Raw genomic sequence first — 21,595 nt, 5'->3', positions numbered from 1 at the left:
GGCTCTGCACTCAGAGCGGCTGCAGTGGCGGGCGGAACCGCTCACGGGGGGGGGGGGGGGGGGGGGGGGGGGGGGGGGGCAGACCTCGTGTCAGCCACACCACATGGCACGTCATGGCAACATCATTGACCTGAATTGTAGGGCTTCCATAGTTTGTTTTTTTTTAAATTTGTAAATTATTTTATTTTCATAGTTGCATGAGACTTTTAAGCATCAGAAGTTTATAAGGAGTTTTATGTTTCAGTAAAATTGCACTTAAAATAACTGGAGTTAGTGCACGCCTGTAATCCCAGCAGTTTGGGAGACTGAGACAGGAGGATCGCAAGTTTAAAGTCAACCTCAGTAAAAGTGAGGCCCTAAGCAACTCAGTGTGACCTTGTGTCTAATAAAATACAAAATAGGGCTGGGGATGTGGCTCAGTGGTCGAGTGCCTCTGAGTTCGATCCCTGGTACCAAAAAACAAATTTATTTAAATAAAAAAATAAAATGACTGAAGTCAATGCCAAGGGTATGTGAGGGTTTTCCTCTAAGTGTGGCCTAGTGTGGCAGTTGTGTGTCCCAACTCTGTGTCCTCCCACCATGCAGCTGGGGGTTTGGGAGGGCTCCAGCCCATCCCCCTTTCGAGGGTCCCCCAGTTTCTCACTTGGTTCGGTCCCAGCAGGTCAGCACTGGTATTCCCTGGCTGACCAGCTGGTTCAGTGGGGGCGGTTCTGCCAAGACCCTCCTGGAAGGGTGCTGAGAGCCATCGCCTTCTCCCTCTTGGGTGTGTGTGCTGAACCTCCAGCTGCTCTGCCGTTTGCAAGCCTGTGAGAACCAGAGTTGGGGATCAGGCAAGAGCCCAGAGAACCCTACTGGCCCCTGTGGGCTGCTAAGTCACACTTTCCCCTGGCCTCTGCCTCCTGCACCTGCTGGCTACACAGAGAGGTACAGTCCTGTTAGCTCGTCCTTCTGCGCTAAGAGTAACCCGGGACGTCCTGGCACAGAGCCGCATTCCTCCTGCCCAGGAGTCTGCAGTTTGGTGGCAGTGGGGCTGGCTGGAACCCACTGGGCCAGGAGCTGGACTTTTCAGAACGCTGGTCACCTGCATGCTGTCACCATCTCTGTGGTAGCTGGGCTCCCTCACTTCCGGGTGCCCCAGGGGAGAAGGAGGAGGCTCGAGGGCAGGTGTGGAGTTCTTGGAAGGGACTCACGCAGTCCTGGCCACAGAGGCAGGCTGAAGCGGGGAGCAGGCTCCACTTCTCAGTGCCGGCAAGGTGGCTGGAAGCTGAGGGGCTGGACAGTTCCTGGGGTCATGTTTAGGTGGCGATGATGAGTCTTCTACATGGCTACAAATCGTTCTTACTAGGGAAAAAGAAAAGCGCGGTGGTCCACAGGTGAGGTTACTGAGGTTGATTCGGCCCCTAAGGAAAGCGTGGCTGGGAGATGAGAGAACCAGTCAGAACCGAAGGAGATCACCTGGAGAAGGGTCAGGGCGGGACTCCTTCAGGACTGCTCTGTCACTTATTTTGACTATTCACAGGTTGTTCTTGGGGTTAAATGAGAAAATGTAAGTGGAAGTATTCTGTGAGCCCTGAAGTTCTCTACAAGTGTAAATGACTGTTCTCATTTGGGTCCTGAAATCAAAGCCAAGTTGGTAAAGGGATCATTTAAGTCCAGGTGGAAGCCTTACTGGTTCCCATCTGGGAATGCTGAGCAGAGCGGGTCTGGGCCACCTCTCCAGGGAAGGGAGTCAGGTGCATTCAGAGAAGAGAGTGTTTGATCTTTAAGTTGGGGAATGGGTGCGTGGGAACTTGATATTTTATCCTTTTAGTCATTTTGTGCGTCTGAAATATTTCATCACAGATTTTGAAAAATCAGTCCCTTCCCTCACTTTCCGATGGGTTGGTAATGGCACTCGGCAGCAGGAACCCTGGTAGCATCCCTCATCATAAGCTGAGAAGTTTCTAGGGTATTTGCTCCATTAGGCAGGATTTAGCTTCACCCGTTAATCCGCCGTCCACACTGAGGGCCAGGCAGGGCAGGCAGGCCAGCGGAGGGAGTCTTTGCAGGAAAGCACCTCACCCTGCTGAGGTCCCGGACTCCCAGCTCAGCAGGGGTGCAGGGAGGGCGGGCAGGCCGTGGCTCTCTGCAGAGGGTCTCCCAGCCTCCACCTCGCCTCCCACCTCTTGACCTCCTGGCACTCAGGTGATTCTGGAAACTGTGGGACAAGCTTCAGCCAAGGGGCCATGGCAGGACTACTGTGTGCAACTTGTAGACAAAGGCCCTCAATGTCCTTGTCCCCTGCGAGGAGACCAAGAGAAGGAGCAGGCGGGAAGCAGCAGCAGCTCCAGGAGAGAGCAGCAGGCCCCGTCTAGAGGGGAGAGCCGCGTGTCTGGACCTTCTAAACGACTCCGGATTCCCACAGCTGATACTTGAGTCCCGACATTATGCCCAACACTACACTGGACTTTTTGATGAACTGTCTAAAACAGGTTTCACCAGCTCTGGGCTATGAATGAGGGACAGGTCTCAGGGGGCACCTGGTTCCCTTGCAGCTGGGGCCAGAGGTTTGACTCCAAGCCCCTGATGCTGTGTTAACTGTGTCTTTTATTTGCTGTGTCTGAGGCTCTGATAACTGGGCCGTGCTGATCCCGGAGGGCGTCTCTCCCAGGCTGGCTAGTTCCTACCAGTGAACACTGGCCACCCAGCCTCGTTACTCCAGGGCAGGGAGGCCACTAGGGCAGCCCCAAGACTGGGCAATGCAGGTCTGTTCACCCTGCTTGGCCCCTTCCTTCCCAGAAGCCTCAGTGAAGAAGTTTCTGGGCCCCCTCCCTCTGCCCCCAGACCACCTGGTGCTTTCTGCGTGCCCACCCTGCCCCAGAAGCCACGAGTAGCGAGCTCTTTCCAGTAGCAGCTGCAGCCTGCCCATTGGACTCACCACATCTGAGTCACAGAAACCTGTATGGAAAGAACCGCCAGGTCCGGCTCTCTCCATCCACACGTGTGCATCATGCCTGTTTCCAACCGCAAGGGCATGGGGGCCTCGACCGTGGACTTCAGTTAACAGCAGAGTGTCCGCTCCTGCCATGGCCTGGTCACACACGAGCCCTTAGCAGGACCTCAGCCGGGCCTGAACTTCTGCAGCCTGTGGTTATATCAGGCTCACTGCCTCTGCCCTGGCTCTCAGATGAACTCCGTGTATGGAAGAGATTTACTACCCTAACTATTCTGTATCTCAATTTAATGAAATTGTTAAGGATGCTTTGATGGTCTTGCGCCAGTGTAATTTTAAATAAAATGTCCTCATTCTCTGGCAGCATCTGTGGCCCTGATGTCTAACTATCAGAAGGTACTTAAGTGGAGTGCTCCCTGCAATGCTGTCTTTACGACATCAGCGTGTTTTACAGCATTTCCCCCCCCCCCAGAGTAAACAAGAAAAAGTTTTATGGGTGTCTTTGAGGCAAAGCCTCATCGAGGTGCTAGAAGTTAAAACCTGGCTGCATGTAGGTCGGGCAGCAATGTGTCTTGGGGAAATTCCAGACTTTGGAGACTGAATTTGAGTCCTGGCTCTTCTGCTGCACAGCTGGGAACCCCCTGGCCTGCTTCTGTCTCTGAGCCTCAGTCCCCACATGGTAAGAGGTGGATGACCCTGTGTAGTTGCTGGGCTGCTGCAGGGGGAAGGGAGTCTGCACAGCAGGCTGTATGGCCCCGACAGGGCAGCCTGGGTGCCCCCCTCCCTGTGCACCAGCCCTCAAGCACTCTCAGGGGCTTTGAGCAGAGGTGTCCAAGTATCTTTCCAAAACACAGCAGCCCTGAAGCCTGGTGCATGGGCCGAGCTTGACCATCCTGCGGCTCAGAACCGGCCAAGGCAGTGTGGAGCACCCGCAGCCCGGCTGCTTGGTACGGTTGCCAAACACACTCTTAATTGCCTAACCTTTTAAAATGATTAAAAGTGAGACGATGATGGGGCACAGAAACAGCATGGGTGCGCGTTAACAGCAGAGTGTCAGAACTTGGTCATTCCGTTGGCCCTCCCTTGGCAATGCTCCCTCTGAGTGCACGCTCCCTGCCAGGGAGATGGCTACACCCACCAGCCTGTCCGGGGTCTGTACCCCAAACTGCAGACCTTCAGAGCGTGTCTGGGCCAGGCCTACGCCCTCAGCAGGTGTGCAATTTAGTCTACTCTGTGGAGAAGTCGCTGAAGTCAGGTGACTTACACAAGGTCACGCAGTCAGGAGAGGCAGAGAGGGGCTGGGACCCAAGTCCCCTGCCTCTGAACAATGTTTTATTACCAGAAAACACCTCAAGCCTTATTTTCCTTTGAAAGTTGGACATTTGTAAATATTGCTTAATGTGCAATTGACAGAACAAATAAGGTTTTACCGAAGAATAACAAGGCCATCTCTACAACAAAGTCGTGAAATCATGGCAGACAGGTCATTGTGTATCAGACATAACTCAGCGTTTAGCCAAAACTCCATGGTCCTCACTCTCCTCACCTTTTTATTTTTTTGGCACCGGGAATTGAACCCAGGAGGATTTAACCACTGAGCCACATCCCCAGGTTTTAAAAATGATTTGTTTTGAAACAGGGTCTGGCTAAGTTCCTGAGGTTGGTCTTGAGCTTAGAGTCCTCTGCCTTGGCTTCCCGAGTCGCTGGGATTACAAGCATGCGCCACCACTCCCGGCCCCACAGTCCTCTGAAGAGTTGTTTGGGAAAAAAGAGAACACAGATGGGACAATGAGAGCCCGGCCTCTGCTCGCTGTCCTCCCTGGCCGGCCTGCTGACCACTCTAGCCTGTCTCAGGCAGCAGCTTCCTCCGTAACAGCTGGGCCTCCAACGCCTTTTCCTACTGCATCCCTGGCCCCTCAGGCGGCTGTTAGCTGGAACTCCTCTCTGTGTGTCCAATCCCACTTCCTGCTCTCCACACCTAAGTTTTAAATTCATCCTGGAAATGGGAGCCCAACAGAGATCCACAGGGAACATGCCTAGAGAAGGTGGTGCAGGCCCGAGCAGTGGTGTATACTCACAGCCCAGCACTGAGAGGCTGAGGCAGGATTGCAAGTTCAAGATCAGCCTTGGCAACTTAGTGAGGCCCTGCCTCAAAGTAAAAAAAGGAGGAGTGGGAGGTTCCATCCCTAGAGAGAAGGCAAGGGAGAGAGACAATGAGAGAGAGAGAGAGAGAGAGAAGGTAACACAGGCCGGCCTGGGCTAATGTCAGGAGGCTGATGTTGGGCTGTGGAGTTCCCAGGGGTCAGGCCCCACCAGGGGCATCTCAGGCCATCTCAAGGGGTGGCAGTGGCTCACAGCACAAGCAGATGCTTCCCACCCTGGGCAGCACAGGAAGATGGTCATCTTGGCCGTACAATCTTGACCTCAGTGGGTGACTGCAGCTCCTGGGGGAGTGGCCCCCACACAAGTGCCATCCACCTGGGCAGGGCCCTGGCTTCCAGCAGCTGAGAGCCTCATGCAGATGTGGGCTGTGGCCTGCTGAGCAGATGAGCCGCACTTACAACACCTGAGAGGAGCTCCCGGCAGAGGGGGCGGTTTGGGGACCCCCACTGCAGCGTGGCCTTGACCTCTCATGGTCAGACATGCAGGTGGGGAAGGCAGTGCCTGGAGGAGTGCAGGCCCAGGGCCCAGGGCCCTACAGCAGCCCCCACCCCACTCCCATGCAGGAGTCCGGTGACACGGACCTGCAGTGAGGGGAACATCCCCATCTGTCCTTGGGTGGATGGGCTTCCACAGACAAAGGCCAAGCCGAGGCTGACCCAGCATAGACTTTAAGCTGTCCAAGCCACTGCGAAGCTGATGTCACGGGCAGTTCTCCCCAGTGGCCCAGGTGCCAGAGACTGAGCAGGAAAGGCCGACGAGCTGCGGACTTGGGGCAGCACCTCCAGGAAGGGCTTGACTGCGACTCCCTGGGAGAGAGCAGAGCATGCCTGGGCACCTCTTCCCCCCAGCCCCCACCCCCGGTGGAGGGCGTGGGCACCCCACCCCTGGCCGGGAGGAGCTAGAGCAGCAAGGCTCTGGCCGGCCTGTGCAGGTGGCTTGCATTTTGGCAACCGAAGTCTCTCTCCTCTGACACCATTGAGTCCCTACAGAGGTTGCTGGTGGCTGAGTCCCTACAGAGGTTGTTGTGGCTGTCCCAATTCTCACTCATCTCAGGGTGTTTCTGGCCCCCTCCTGACTTCCAGGACCCACAGCTGCTGAGGGGGTGACGTTGTCCACACAGGTGTGAGTTTCCCAGATTTCTAGTTTCCTCCCACTGTGGGTATATGTCTCCCCCACGCCCAGTCTTGCCTTGTGACCCAGCATGGGGTCTGTCCTGGGGAATTTCCACGTGCACGTAAGAAGAAGGTGCCCTGCTGATGTTGGGTGCAGGTTCTGTCGGTGTTGGCCTCACACCTGTTGGCCTCCTGCCTCAGCCTCCTGAGTTGCTGAGATCACAGGTGTGCACCACCAACGCCCCACGTCTCTCCATTCTCCAAGTGGGCATTTATGTCTCCAACGACTGCTGCTGGACTGTCCATCGCTCTCCTTTTCTGTTTGCCTTTCACCTTCTAATTCTATGGGGCTTTAATCTTGTTCACATGACCTCATTTTTTTGTGTGTGGGTTTTAACTTTCCCTGGTAATGGACGTAGATGCTATTCAAATTCAGAGCATCTTACTGTTGGCCTTTTACTAAAGAAACACCTTTTTCTAAAATAATTTTATTATCATTACAATTGTCATACACAAATTATACTAAACTAGGTCTGCATTTTAGGAAGTGACATCAGAGGGACTGTCCTGGGAAGGCCAGCCCCTTAGAGGATGTGTCTGTGACTGCCTGCTGCTCGGAGGCTCCTGTGCCCTCTGGCAACTCCATCCCCACTGTTGCAACGACAGTTTTCTGATTATTTCCTTATAGTTGTATTCAGTTATGTCTTTTTGGATCTTACCACTGAAGAATTGTAGTGTGATGGCTAATCTCATTGTGTCCCTTCTGACAAGCTCTAGTGGACATGGTAGCCAGACAGGACCTGGGATGGCCAGGGACTCCCTGCAGGGAGTGAGTTCACAGCCGTGGGTGCAGATCATCCGTGGCCTTAACTTGGTGAATGTTCCCTGGGGACCCATTTCCAAACCCACACTGCTCACTAGTGGGTCCAGGATGGTGCCCAAAGGAGAAGCAGGTATGCAGTCTGTGGGTAGTAACCCTAACTGCCACAGGTGAAGCCTGCACACCCTCCAGCTCTGCCACGCCACTTATTGAGTGGGAACTGTATAATTTTTAAAAAATTGCAATGATCTATATTTAAAGGTGCATGAGCTGGCAGTTAGGCTGATGCATGTTTATCTCTTCGCTTTTGTGGTGGCAACACTTATGACCCACTCAATCTGCAATTCTGAAAGAAACAACACGCTGTGTGAACAGGAGACGTCTTGCTGTGTGTCACGCGTGCATCACGGAAGCTCTGTTCCCAGGGACCAGCAGTGCTCCGTCCTGCCCTGTCCCCGCCCCTGGGAACCCTTCCCCGCCCCTGGGAACCCGTCCCCGCCCCTGGGAACCCGTCCTGTGCTGCTGTGAGCACAACAGCTCAGATTCACGCGCAGGTAAGACCCAGCGGCCTGTGCCTTCCTGGCACTCCACCAGCCGGGTGTCTTCCTGCTCCTCCAGTGCTGAGTGAAAGGACTCCCCCTTCCTGAGGCTGCCTGCATCCTCCTGTGCATGCACATGGCAGCTTCCTCTCCCGTCCACCTGCTGACGGACAGTTCCTTTCCATGTCGTGCCTGATGCTGCACAGAACACGGGAGGGCCGACACCTCTGAGGTGCTGATTGTTCCTTTGGGCATATGACCTGGGGTGGGTTGCTGGATCCCATGGGAGCTGTTTTTGATTTTTTGAGGGGCCCTCATCTGTTTTCTCCAGTGGCAGTGCAAGGCCCCTTCCTCCACACCCCACCAGTGTTCGCCTCTTGTCCTTCTGATGACAGCCCTCCTTGCAGGTGTGAGGTCACCTCATGTGGCTTTGATTGCCTTTCCCTGTTGATCTGGGATGGTGAGCACCTTGCCACATGCTGGACAGGCCGTGCCACTTTAGAGGTCTCATCCTGCAGAAATAACTCACACCTACCTGCAAGAGTGTTCTTGCAGCAGAAATCATAACAGGAGAAAAGCCCCTTGATATACATGTCAAACAACAGGGGGATGTTGGGAGAAATCAAGGCACTAGCATGTATCACATGCTCTGATAGGGCTCTGAGCTGCCACTCACCAATGCAGCCCATTTCTCCTAAAAGAAAACTTATGGTTATACATTGGTACATAAGACGAAAGTGTTTGGGGAAAGGGAGGGAATGTGTTCTCATTTAAAAGTAGGAAACTCTAAGCAAAATAATAGCCCCATAAAGAATTCCACATCCAAATTAAGGGTTTTTTGTTAAGCAAACCAGAGTTTGCTTAACCTCTGAGCCACATCTGCAGCCCTTTTTATTTTGAGACAGGGTCTCACTAAATTGCTTAGGGCCTTGCTAACTTGCTGAGGCTGGCTTTGAATTTGTGATCCTTCTGCCTCAGCCTTCTGAGTCACTGGGATTACTGGTGTGCATCACATGCCTGGCTTTAATTAAGGGTTTTGACAGGGAGATTATCCTAGATTGCCAGGTTGGCCCAGAGGGACAGGGTGCTACAGGAGGGAGGGAGGCGGCCAGGGCTGAGGAGACAGAGCTGTGGTGGGAGAGACAGTGAGCCACAGGTTGCGGGCCCTGTGGGAGCCGGAAACCACAGAGGACAGGCTCTCCCCTACAGCCTCCTGAGGGAGGTGGCCCTGAGACACCCTGGCTTGAGCTCAGGGAGACTCCTGACCTCCAGACTGTGAGATAACAAAGGTGTGTTGTTCAAGCACACAAGGCCTGGTGAGTTGTCATAGCAGAGGACAGGTAGGTGACAGAGGTAGAGATAACAAGTGCCTGATAGAAACATCCATCATCTCAAGTAGGATAAGGAGGAGGCAAGGCAGACAGGACACATCACTCCTTGCTTATGTTGGTGTTTTTATAATTAACATTTATTACTCCCCTAAATAATAATCCCAGTTATTCTGGAGGCTCAGGCAGGAGGATTGTAGGTTCAAGACCAGCCTGGACCACCCAGTAAGACCCTGTCTCAAAATAAAAAGGGCTCGGAATGCAGCACAGTGACATAGTGCCCCTGGGTTCAGTACCACTACAGAAAAACATAAAACATGGCTGGCATGGTGGCACACACCTGTAATCCCAGCAGCTCCAGAGGCTGAGGCAGGAGGATGGTGCATTCAAAGCCAGCCTCAGCAACTTAGTGAGGCTTTAAGCAACCTAGTGAGACCCTGTCTCAAAATGAAAAATAAAAAGGTTGTGGCTGTGGCTAAGGGCCTGGGTCCAATCCCTGGTGTGTGTGTGTGTGTGTGTGTGTGTGTGTATAAATCAAAACATAAGTATATCCTTAAAATAAAAATATAACCAATTTTTACCAACAGTCTGAATGGCGGGAGAACTAAGGATGGAAGGGAATGGACAAGAGCCTCCTGGCACACGCAGCTCTTTCCTTTTCTCTCCTGCAATTTGGTGAAGAACATCTATAACAGTCTCTGGTTTTCAGAGAGGATCCTCAGATAAATCGGGAAGGTCTCACAAACTTCCATAGGCAATAGCTTAAAATACACTGCTCATTTTATATTAGATTCACTTGGAGCACAGCAAGAGAAGAAAGGAAGCAGAAATAAGAGGAGTAAACACTTCCCACTGGAGTGACAAGACGTGTAAGCATCGGGAAACCTGAGCTGCAAGAAGTATAGAAAGTGTGTGCGCACGCGCGTGCAGTCTCCTCCATATATGCACAGGTAGATATATTTGAATTAGTTTTCCAGAGGATAGAACCAACAGCGCGGGCGCAAATGGTTCATCACCAGGAATCGGTTCGTGCCATTCTGGGGACTGTGAGGTCTCACTGCCTGCCATCTGCCATCGAGAGACCCAGCAGAACCAGAGTGAAGCCAGAGGCTGCTGTTGAAGCCCTGAAGTCTGGAACAAGAACCAGGAGCCCCAGTGTGCAAGGACAGGGTGTCCCAGCCGTGGAGCAGAGAGCTGCCTTCCCTGCATCTCTTTGGTTCAGGCCCACGATGGCTCAGATGGAACCACTCACATAGTGAGGGTGGGTCTTCTTCGTTCAGTCAGATTCAGTCTCTTCCAGAAGCACTGTCACAGACACACCCAGAATCATACTTTACCGGCCATCTGGTCATCCCACAGCCCCTCAAATTGACAAAGAGTTTAATATCCTGACACTCACACGTGCGCACACACATACATTTGCCGTTCATTTGACTTTTATTATTATTAGGTTGTATTTAAAATTTCTTAGTTTGAGATACAGATTCCCAGGAAGCCACAAAACACTACAGAGACGCCTTTTGTGCCATTCTTCCAGTTTCCTCCCATGGTATACCTCGAGTAAACAGGGCCCAACTCCAAACCAGGGCATGAACATTGGCATGGTGTGCACTTATAGTTCTGGGTCTTTTTTTGGTAGGGGCAGGTAACTGGGGATTGAACTCAGGGGCACTTGACCACTGAGCCACATCCCCAGGCCTATTTTGTATTTTACTTAGAGACAGGGTCTCACTGAATTGCTCAGCGCCTCACTTTTGCTGAGGCTGGCTTTGAACTTGTGACCCTCCTGTCTCAGCCTCCCTAGCTGCTGGGATTATCGGAGTGTGCCACTACTTCTGGCTTGGTCCTTTTTCAAAGCAGTTTTATTGAGGTATAATTGATATACAAGGAACTGTAAAGGTACACATCTAGTGGTCCCCCCCTCCCATCTGAGGGGGACATGTCCCAAGACACTCAAAGGACAACTGAGAGCTGTGGTAGAGCACCTGCCCAGCACGAGTGAGGCACCACATAAAAATAAATCAAGATACTGTGTCCATCTACAACTAAAAACAAATTAAAAAAAAAAGGACACCGACACAGTGGGTAGTGCTGGCCCCACGTGCACAGCTTCCCGCTGAAGGGGCACCCCCCTCGCCCTGGCCCTCTGGGCCACCAGCGTCGCCGTCCCTCCGGGGCTACTGTGAGAAAGGCGAGGAGGACCTGAAGACAGCGTGAGAGGTGGCCCCGGGGGACTAGGGAGGACAGCACACACCGCGGGGGACACTGGACACGGCAGGACTCCCGGCCCCGCAGGGCACGGCGAGCTCCCGCCGGCTACTCGGACGGGGCAGGGTTTAATCATCGACTTCTGGAATTTTTCATTCGACATCTTTGGCTGTGGTCGCTAGGGTAACCGAAGTCACCGCCGCAGAAGGTGACTCTGGTGCTGGCTGCAACGGGCCGCCGCTGCTCGGGGCCGTCGGTGCTCGGCCGCCCACTCGCCCCCGCGTCTGCCCGCAGTGTGCCTGGCCACCACCCTCGGGGACCTGACGGCGGGGCGGCGGCTTTGGAACTGACCCACGCGTCAGCCTCGGTAGCACCCGCACGCCGCAGCACCGCCATGGCGGTGGCGCAACGCCGCTGGGCCCCAGGTTCTTCCGCCATCGCCGCTCCCCACCGTCCCGGGCCGCCCGCGCGCGCTCAGGACAGACGCGCCTCGCGGGGCCGCGCACGCAAGCGGGGGCCGCCGGGAGGAGCGCCGCGCCGTCGATGGCGGAGGCGCGCTCGCGGAGGCCGCCGGGAGGAGCGCCGCGCCGTCGATGGCGGGGCCGCGCGCGTTGGCGGGGCCGCGCACGGCAGCGCGGCGGCCGCCATCTTCCTTCCCGGCGGCAGCGGCGGTGCAGGCGCGGGGTCAGCGGCGCGGCGGCGCCCCTCGCTCGGCCCGGCGGCGGGCGTGGACCAGGCAGGAGCCCGGGGGCCGCCCGCCCCTTCGCCGCCCGCGCGCCCGCCGGCTGGGTGCGGAGCGCAGACACCGCCCGGAGCGCCGGACCCGCCCGAGGCCGCCCGCGCCCCCCGGGCCGCGCAGATGGGATAGGCGGCGAAGATGTTCAGCTTCGAAGGGGACTTCAAAACGAGGCCCAAGGTGTCGCTCGGCGGCGCGAGCAGGAAGGTGAGGGCAGCGCCGGGCTGGGCCTGCCCGGGCGCGAGGGGGGCGCCGCTGCGGTGCCCGTGTCCCCCGCCCCGCCGCATCTCCCTGAGCCCTCGTCGTCCACCCTGAGCCCCCGTCGTCCCCCTGAGCCCCCATGGTCCACCCTGAGCCCCCATGGTCCACCCTGAGCCCCCGTCGTCCCCCTGAGTCCCCGTGGTCCACCCTGAGTCTCCGTGATCCACCTGAGCCCCCGTGGTCCACCCTGAGTCTCGGGGGTCCACTGTGAGCCCCGAGGGTCCCCCTGAGACCCCGTGGTCCACCCTGAGTCTCCGTGATCCACCTGAGCCCCCGTGGTCCACCCTGAGTCTCGGGGGTCCACTCTGAGCCCCGGGGGTCCCCGTGAGACCCCTTGGTCCACCCTGAGACCCCGTGGTCCCCTCTGACTCCACTGTTCCTCCGCACCGCCGCATCCCCCTGAGCCCTCGTCGTCCACCCTGAGCCCCCGTCGTCCACCCTGAGCCCCCGTCGTCCACCCTGAGCCCCCATGGTCCACCCTGAGCCCCCATGGTCCACCCTGAGCCCCCATGGTCCACCCTGAGTCTCCGTGATCCACCCTGAGACCCCGTGGTCCACCCTGAGACCCCGTGGTCCCCTCTGACTCCACTGTTCCTCCGCACCGCCGCGTCCACCCTGAGCCCCCGTCGTTCACCTGAGCCCCGGTGGTCCACCCTGACCCCCCCCCCCGTCGTCTCCCCGCACCGCCGCGTCCACCCTGAGTCCTGATGGTCCACCTGAGCCCCAGCGTCCACCCTGACTCCCTGTGGACCCTCTGTGTCCCGTCCCCCCCCCCCCGCATTCACCCTGGCCCGCCTCCCAGCCCCCGGCACTCCCCACCACCCTGCGGCGCAGGTGACCCCTCTGACCCGCCGCGTCCTCCGGCCGGCGGTGTCCGCCCAGCCCGTAATGTCCGCGTGCATGATGGCCAGCGAGTCCTGGGAGTCCCGAGCCGCTGGCGTCGGGTGGCCCTGCCCCGCTGCTCCGCCCCTGCGTCGGACCCAGCCGTGTGGGCCCTGTGCTTGCGGTGCTGGTAAAGTTGGCCAAGTTTAATGGGCCGCAGTGTACAGAGTGGTCTTCCCCCCCTCGGGGATAGCTTGTCGCCCTTCCAGCGGGGTTGGCTTTTAACCCCGGACCGGTTTTCAAGTCCTAGTAAGAACTGCCCCCAAAGTTGTAAGCCAGGGTGGTTTCTGAGGGCAGTGGAAGTGGACCTGGGCCCAGGTGGGCGAGAAGTGTGCTGGCACCTTTAACATTTGAGGTGTCTGGTGGTGATTGGTGGAAGTAGCTGCAGAGCTAGGTGCTGGAAATAGGTACTTCTCAGGCATAATTGAGTTGGAAGGGGCTTGTGAACTACTGACAGTTTTATACCAGAACACGGTTCTACAGGCGGGGACTTGAGAGAACTCCAGGACAGAGTTGGCGGTGGAAAGATTGCATACTTGTTTTTGGAGCTAGTAGCACCTCCCATGTTGCCCCTGTATGCATGGACCTTGTGGCTTCTGTGGTCATGAGTGCCTGGCTTGTCCTGACACAGGCTTGGAGTTTTTTCACCAAGTAACACATCTTTACTTATCTGTTGATCAGAATCTCAAGGCAAGGTGAGATTTTGCTCCCCGCCCTCCTACCAGGAATTGAACTTGGGGGCACTGAGCCACATCCCCAGCCCTATTTTGTATTTTATTTAGAGACAGGGTCTCACTGAGTTGCTTAGCACCTCGCTTTTGCTGAGGCTGACTTTGAACTTGGTTGGGATCCTCCTGCCTCAGCCTCCGCAGTCAGGCATGCACCACCGCACCTGCACATTTTGCTTTTTAACTGTGCAAAACAATTCCCTCCTTTTAAAAACTTGACCCTGTCAGGTCCACATACCTTAATCATCTTACAGTGGTCCTCCTGCCTGTGAAATTGGAACAGGTGAGGGGCAGGTAGCAGAGTCTTCCTGGCCATGGGTCTAGCTTTGGCCCATTCCCACTGAGAGAGTCCCAGAGTTGTCCTCTCTTCAGGCATGGGTCCCCAAGGTCATTCTCCAGAGAGGGCAAATGGGGAGTGGGTGCCCTGGGCCAGTACAGGAATCTGGGTGGGAACTAGGGCTAAATTTAGCTTAAAAGTTTTTTACACCCATATGTACATGGCTCAGTGCTCACATCAGATGAAGAACATTCTTAGGAGTCTCTTTCAGTGTTCTTCCTCCTGGGGTGACTCCTCCTCTGACCTTATTTTCCATAAATGAGCTTTCCTGTTGTTCCTAGGTAAGGTTGCATACATCCTGTCCTTTCTTTGTGCTTCTTTGACTCAGCGTCATCTCTGAGATACATCCCGATGTGCCACCCTGGTCCACTGTGTGATCATGCCACAGTCCATTCTGTTTTTCAAGGGCATTTGTTGTTGTGTGTCTTGGTGAACATCACTTATCTTGTAGGTCATGTGTCATCTGTGAGCCACCCTCAGCAGGGTGCCTGCCAGTGCTGCGGCCAGCAGCATCAGAGAGGGTCAGAGGCTCCATGTCTTTGCCAACACTTGGTTTTGTGAGTCCTTTTCATTTTGGCAAGTCTGGGAGGGCTGTGGATTCCTTGTGGCCTTACTTTTGTTCCCTGGTGGCCAGTGGATTGAGCACTGTAATGCCAGATTCGTGGGACCCCAGTAGACCTCCAGGAGCCAAATCCAATGCAATCACGCAAGAGTCTTTTTTTTTTTCCACACAAGAGTCTTTATTGCAAGCTCGAGCCTGACTCACAACCATTTCCAAAGCAGCGGTCCCAGAGAGTGAGTCCCAACCCTTAGTTCAGTGAGGATTTATAGGTTTGGGGGGATACTCTATGTGTCACAACATCACACAGCAATCATTTCACACTACGGGGAAAATCAAACAACTCTTAACATTGATTAGCACACTCACTGGCGGGAACAAGTCGGGTAAGGGTGATTGGTTAGTTCAAGTGGTGCATACATTTGAACTGATTGGTTTAGGCCACGAGGAGTTGCAAGAGTGTGTGAGGAGTTGCAAGAGTGTGTGCGCTAAACTGCTGGGAGGCCTAATCATGTTATCAGTTACCGAAACTACTTGGAGGGTCACCTGGCATTTCAGATATTTTCCCTATCTCTCGCTGATTGGTGATTGCTAGGGGGTTGCTATGGGTCCTCACCTGGCCTGACTGAGTCAGGAACACCTGACCAGCAGATCTCTCCTGTTAAACAACTCAGCAGGGTGGGTATGTGCCTGGGAGCGCTCTGTGGGTTTCTCCAAGGACAAGGGTCACACCCCCTCCCTCTGGACAGGCCTTGAGGTAGAAGCTGGTTTCTCAAAAATGGGAGTCACATCCGTTTCACAAAACCTATAAATCCTCACTGAACTAAGGGTTGGGACTCACTCCCTGGGACCTACATGTGCGTGTTCTTCACTCTCTTTGGGTCTACAAGAGTCCTTTCCCTTATTGAATAAACAAAAATCATAGTGAGCTTTTCTTCATGTCTTAAGTGATTATTTGGAGTCTTCCCTTTCTTCAGCTTAGTGGGAAACCAGATATCACCTTTTGAATAAATATATCTTCTAAATTAAATGAGTATTTGTAGTGTTTATTAATCTATAAAGGCTCTGTAGAGGAAGTCTTGACAAGCTTATAATCTTGCTGGGAAGGTAAAATTTAAAACTTGACAAGTGAGGCTGGGGTTGTGGCGCGTGTGAGGCCTTGGGTTCCGTCCTCAGCACCACATAAAGACAAACAAATAAAATAAAGGTATGTGTCCATCTACAACTAAAAAATATTTAAAAAAAAAATAAAACGTGACAAGTTAAATAGCAGTAGACTGGTTACTGAGCTATGGATCTCCCGTGGGCTGACCCGGGAGTGCGAGCTGCTTGGCCCTGTCCTGCAGTGCAGAACAGGCCCTCGGAGCACTAGGTGTAGACGGCTTTTACTTCTTAATACTTCTGAAATCAGGTACATGTTGATGACATGACATATTTTTTTTTTAATATAATGTCTTATATTTTTTTTTTTTAAGAGTGAGAGAGAGAGAATTTTTTTTAATATCTATTTTTTAATTCTCGGCGGACACAACATCTTTGTTTGTATGTGGTGCTGAGGATCGAACCCCGGGCCGCACGCGCTACCGCTTGAGCCACATCCCCAGCCCCGACATGACATATTTTAATTGGCACATTTTTTTTCTTAGTACATAGAATACCATTTTGGGGTCATTTGATTTCAACTCCACTGAACCCACTTAGTAAATCAAAATTTAAGGGAAAAAAGTCAATAAGGGGGATGATGGTAGCTCACAGAAAGTAAAGGTCAGAAACTTAACCAGAATCTGGGTTGTCAGTACCATGGTAGTTAGCATCTTTCTTGAGCTTATTCTTGCCTCTGCAGGCAGCGCTGTTTCTCCCTCACGTGATCTTGGCTGTGTGGTTACCTGATCACACGCATTGATCTCAGTTCCAGAGTCTGGAGAGGAAGCTTGCTCGGCTTGGGTTTGGTTCCATTTGGGAGCTGAGTCGGAGCAGGGCTGGAGTCTCCTGGCACAGAGCGCCTAGGTGTGTGTCAGGGCTAGGAGGGGACGCCCGAGGAGTGGTGGGTTCTTGTGGGGTGCAGCAGTGCATTGTACATGGGGGAGGGAGGCACTTGGGCAGAAATCTGGGTGGCTGTCAGCAGACCTTGGCTTAGAATGTTGAGTCCTAGGAGAACATGCATTTTAGGACAGGAGGGAAGAGTGGCCAGCAGTGCTGACTGCTGCAGGGGTGGCCGAGGCATGTACTAACCACCCCTGGGATTTGGAACTATGGAGACCTTGGTTATGAGTAGCAGGAGTTAGAGGTCAGAGTGTAGGAAGGACCCTGCAGACCATCTGGAAGTCAAGGGAGTAGACCTATTAGAAAGGGCCCAGAAGATGGAAGCCAGGGAGAGGGGGTTCAGGGTCTAAGGAGCATTTTGGGGAATGAAGAAGGATTACTCAAATAGAGAGGAGAAAGGAAGGAAAGGGGTTGTGGCTTTCAGAGACCTGGAGGAGGCAAGAGCCCCGGCAGAGTCAGGTGTAAGCAGAAGGAAAGGAGTCAGTGGGTGGGTGTGGTCAAAAAGGGTTCAGTTTTGTTGAGTTGCCGCAGGTAGTTGATTAATAGTGGCAGTAGATTGAGATCACTTCAGTGTTCAGGCCCATGGCGTGCTCTCTTTCTTCCTTGTTTTTCTTCTTTTGTCTTTTTTGGTTTGTTTGTTCTGAGAATTGAACCCAGGGGCATTTTACCACTGAGCTATATCCCCAGCCTTTTTTAATTTTTTATTATTAAATGGAGTCCCACTAAGTTGCTGAGATTGGCCTTGAACTTGCTACCCTCTTGCCTCATCCTCCCACGTCCTGGGATTATAGGTATGGCCACCCTGTCCAACTGTCCACGGCTTAAAAACAAAACAAAACAAAACCTAGTAGATTGTTTTCCAGAGCAGTTTAGGTTTGCAGACAGCGGAGCAGATGGCAGACTTCCCATGTGCCCCTTGTCTTGCGCCTTACCCTTCCTCAGTTATTATGTTGCCTTAGTGTGGATCTTATGACAGCTGATTAACCTATGTCAGTGCATTATTGTTAACTGAAGTCCATAGTATAAATAAGATTCACTGCATGTGTTGGGCGTTCTTTGGGACTGACAGATGTGCAGTAACATCTGTCAATCCTTATAGCACACACAGAATAAAGTCCTCGCCCTCAAGATCTTCTTTCTCTGTTCTGCCTGTTTATCCTTCTCTCCCCTCAACCTCTGGCAACCACAGATTTTTTTTTTCCTTGTCTCTGTGGCTTTGTACGCAGAGTTTGTGCATGCTAGGCAATTTCTCTACCAGCCCCTGCCCTTTTTTAATTCATTTCAAGATAGGGCCTTGCTAAGTTGCCCAGGCTGACCTTGAACTTGCAACCTCCTGCCTCAGCCTCCTGAATAGCTAAGGTCGCAGGCTGCATGGCCAGGCAGGCTTGACAGTCTTTACTTTGTTATTGGTGTTGTGCATTCCGTGGGTTTGGCCTTTGCAGTTCAAATTCTCTCACTTTGCGGTATGCTTATCTGCTTGTGTCTTTTTGAATCCCCAACCCCAAATGGTATTTCATTGTGTGGATGCATTACAGTTTATTCACTCACCTGTGTAAGGGACATATTGTATTGAAGAACACCATGATTGCTTCCAAGTATTGGCAGTTACGAATAAAACCTCTGTAAACATTTGTGTGTAGATCTTTGTATGGACATCAGTTCCAAGTCATTTGGGTAAATACCAAGAAGTACCACTTTGGGATTCTGTGTTAAAACTAGATGTTTCACTTTGTGGAAAGCTATCAAACTGCCTTCAGCAGTGACTACAGCCTTTTGCACACCCACCAGCAGTGACTGCGCATTCCTGTTGCTCCACGTCCTTGTCAGCCTGTGGTGTTGTCAGTATTCTGGTTTTAGCCATTGGTATTGAGGGTCTTTTCATATGCCCGCTTGCCAATCTATGTATCTTTTTTGATGAGGTATCTGTAGATCTTTTGCCAAGTTTAAGTTGGGTTGTTTGCTTTTTTATTGTCGTGGTTTTCATTTTGGGGTTTGTTTGTTGTTGTTTGTATGTGGGATTGAACCTGGGCACCTAACCAGGTTAACTGAACTATACCCCAGTCCTTTTTATTTTGAGAACAGGGTCTTGCTGAGTTGCTGAGGCTGGCCTCTGACTTGCTTGACCTCCCAAGTTGATGTGATTACAGGTGTGCACCACTGCACCCATCTCTTATTACTGTGTTTTGAAATTTTCATATACATTTTGTATGTATTTTATATACAAGTCCTTTTTCAGCTCTGTCCTTTGCAGATATTCTTTCCCAGCCTGTGGCTTGTTTGTTCATTCTCTTAAGAGGGTCTTTCACAGAAGGTTTTTGTTGTTGTTGTCTGTTTTTTACTTTTATTTATTTAGTACTGGAGATTGAACCCAGGAGCATTCTACCTCTGAGCTACACATCTCCAGCCTTTTTCTTTTTTATTTTTGAGACTTGGTCTTGCTAAGTGGCCCAGTCTGGCCTTGAACCTGAGATCCTCTAGCTTCAGTCTCCAGAGTAGTTGGGATTACAGATGTGAGCTACTGCTCCTGGCTAGAAGTTTTTAATTTTAATGAAATCTTTTTTTCATGGATCATGCTTCTAGTGTTGTTTAAAAAGTTTTTGCCAAACCCAACATCACTTAGATTTTCTCCTGTTATTTTCAAGTAGTTTTATATTTTACAATCATTTTTTAAATTAGATTTTGTATTGGCATGTGTGTATTGAAAAGGGTGCTCCTTTACAACACGGGGCTCCAGCGTGGACTGGTCACATCAGGGCCATGAGCCTTTCTGTCCCCGGTCCCCGTCACCTCTTGCTACGGAGCCTTCAGGCTCCTCTCCTCTCTTCCTCATGAAGTGCACAGTAGGTTCTGGTGAACTGAAGTCACCCCTCCTGTGCTGGGAGCCCCAGAACTCACTCCTGGTACCTGTGATCTGCCGCCCTGCGTTCCCTCTCCTCCCTTCGCAGCCTCTCGTCCTCACTGCTGGACACCCAGGCTGGCTTCTTCCAGCATCCACCTGGGAGAGGACAGGCTCCCACACCTGTCTGTCTGGCTTACTTCCCTCGACTCGCTGTCCTCCAGCCCTGCTTAGAGCTGAATGATCCGCCCGAGTGTACCTGTGCTCCATTTCCTTTGTCCCTCCTCTGCCGGTGGGCACCCAGGTCCAGTCTAGCCCTTGGCTGCAGTGGAGGGTGCTGCATTAAGTGTGAGCATGCAGGCGTCTCTTAGATATGCTGATTTCATTTTTTTTAATATTTATTTTTCAGTTTTCGGTGGACACAACATCTTTATTTTTTTATGTGGTGCTGAGGATCGAACCCAGCGCGTTACCGCTTGAGCCACATCCCCAGTCCCTGCTGATTTCATTTCTTTGGGATATACACTCAGGGGAGTACCTGGTAGCTGGATCAGAAGATGAATCTGTTTTTAATTTTTTGAGGACCATCTGTACTGTTCTCCATAATGCCTGTAACTGATTTACAATCTCACCAATATTTGTTGTTTTTTTCTCTTTCATAATAACTAATCTGACTGGGGTGAAATCATAGTTCTTTGTGGGTTTGATTTGCATTTCCCTGATGGCTAATGATATTGAGCATTTTTTAAAAAAATATTTATTTTTAAGTTTTTTTAGGTAGACACAATATCTTTATTTTACATTTATGTGGTGCTGAGGATGGAACCCAGTGCCTTGTGCATACTAGGTGAGCGCTCTACCACTGAGCCACCACCCCAGCCCTTGAGCATTTTTTTTCATGTATTTGTTGGCTTTTTGTATCTGTTTTCTTGAGAAGGGTCTATTCAGATTATTGCCTATTTTATTTTATTTTTTTTCCTGAGAGGCTTACGTGTTCTGGATACTAACCCATCAGGTGAATAGCCGGCAGGTGATTTTCCCATTCAGTGGTTGTCTCTTCACTCTGTGGATTGTCTCCTTTGCTGTGCACAAGTTGTTTTATTGAACAGAATCCTATTTATGTATTTTTACTGTGTTACCTGAGCTTTGGGGATTCTATAAAAATATCACTGCCTATGCCAATATCCTGAAGTGTTCTCTCTCATTTCCTTCTGAAAATTTTATAGCTTCAGGTCTTAAATTTGGGTCATTGATCCACTTTTTTTGAGGGGGCATGGGGTACCAGGGATTGAACCCAAGGGTGCTTAATCACTGAGCTACATCCCCACCAGCCCTTTTTATTTTTTTATTTTGAGTTGACATCTTGCTAAGTAGCTGAGACGGGCCTTGAACTCGAGATGCCTCAGCCTCTTCTCTAGGATTACAGGCGTGCACCACCACCTGCAGCCCCTGATCCACTCTGCGCTGATTTTCATACAGGGTGAGAGAGCGTGGACAAGGTCGTTCTTCGGCGCGTGGGTGTCGCCTTTTCCCAGCACATCTGTTGAAGACACTGTCCTTCCTCCAGTGTTTCTGACATCTGTGTTGGGAATCACTTGGCTGTAGATGGCGGGTTATTCTGGGGTCCCCAGTCTGTCCCACTGTGCCGTGTGCCTGCTTTTCTGCCAGTGCCATGCTGTTTTGGTCAGTGTGGCACTCGACCACGTCTTGAAATCAGGTCTTGTGGAGCCTCAGCTTTGTTCTTTTTGTTCAAGATAGCTTTGGCGACTGGGTCTTCTGTGCATCCACGTGAGTCTTAGGATTGTTTTTCTCCATCTGTGAGGGGTGTCCTTGGTGTTGATGGGGATTTCTGTAAATTGCTTTGGGGTCCTAAGGACAGGCCAACAGTAGTTCTTCAGTCCGTGAACCTGAGAGGTCTTCCTCTTCTATGTGTGTCTGCAGTTCCTTGTGTCAGTGTTTTGTGATTTTCACTGTAGAGGCTTGTACCAGCTTGGTGTGTTCTGTGAGTGTGTTTGTTTCTAGTCTGTTTCTGGCTTTTCTGTTCTATTGACCTGTCTCCTCTTCATCGAGACCCCACCATCTTGATCACTGTAGTTTTACAGTGTCAGTCC

The 21,595-nt window shown here is 52.1% G+C and overlaps 1 protein-coding gene across 1 annotated transcript in view; it reads left to right on the top strand.

The window, feature by feature from the left end:
* The first annotated feature begins 11,786 nt into the window (after positions 1 to 11,786).
* The window catches only part of Ube3c (ubiquitin protein ligase E3C), a 93,349-nt gene continuing 83,540 nt past the window's right edge, over positions 11,787 to 21,595 (top strand). The window contains exon 1 of the mRNA XM_071610638.1: positions 11,787 to 12,045. Within this exon, the coding sequence (XP_071466739.1) occupies positions 11,980 to 12,045 (66 nt within the window). The 5' untranslated portion in view covers positions 11,787 to 11,979. The remainder of the gene's footprint in view (positions 12,046 to 21,595) is intronic.

Source organism: Marmota flaviventris, chromosome 1 (assembly GCF_047511675.1).
Source record: "Marmota flaviventris isolate mMarFla1 chromosome 1, mMarFla1.hap1, whole genome shotgun sequence".
NCBI lineage: Eukaryota > Metazoa > Chordata > Mammalia > Rodentia > Sciuridae > Marmota > Marmota flaviventris.
Note: the sequence above shows the minus strand (reverse complement) of the source record. Positions and strands in the feature narration are given on the sequence as shown.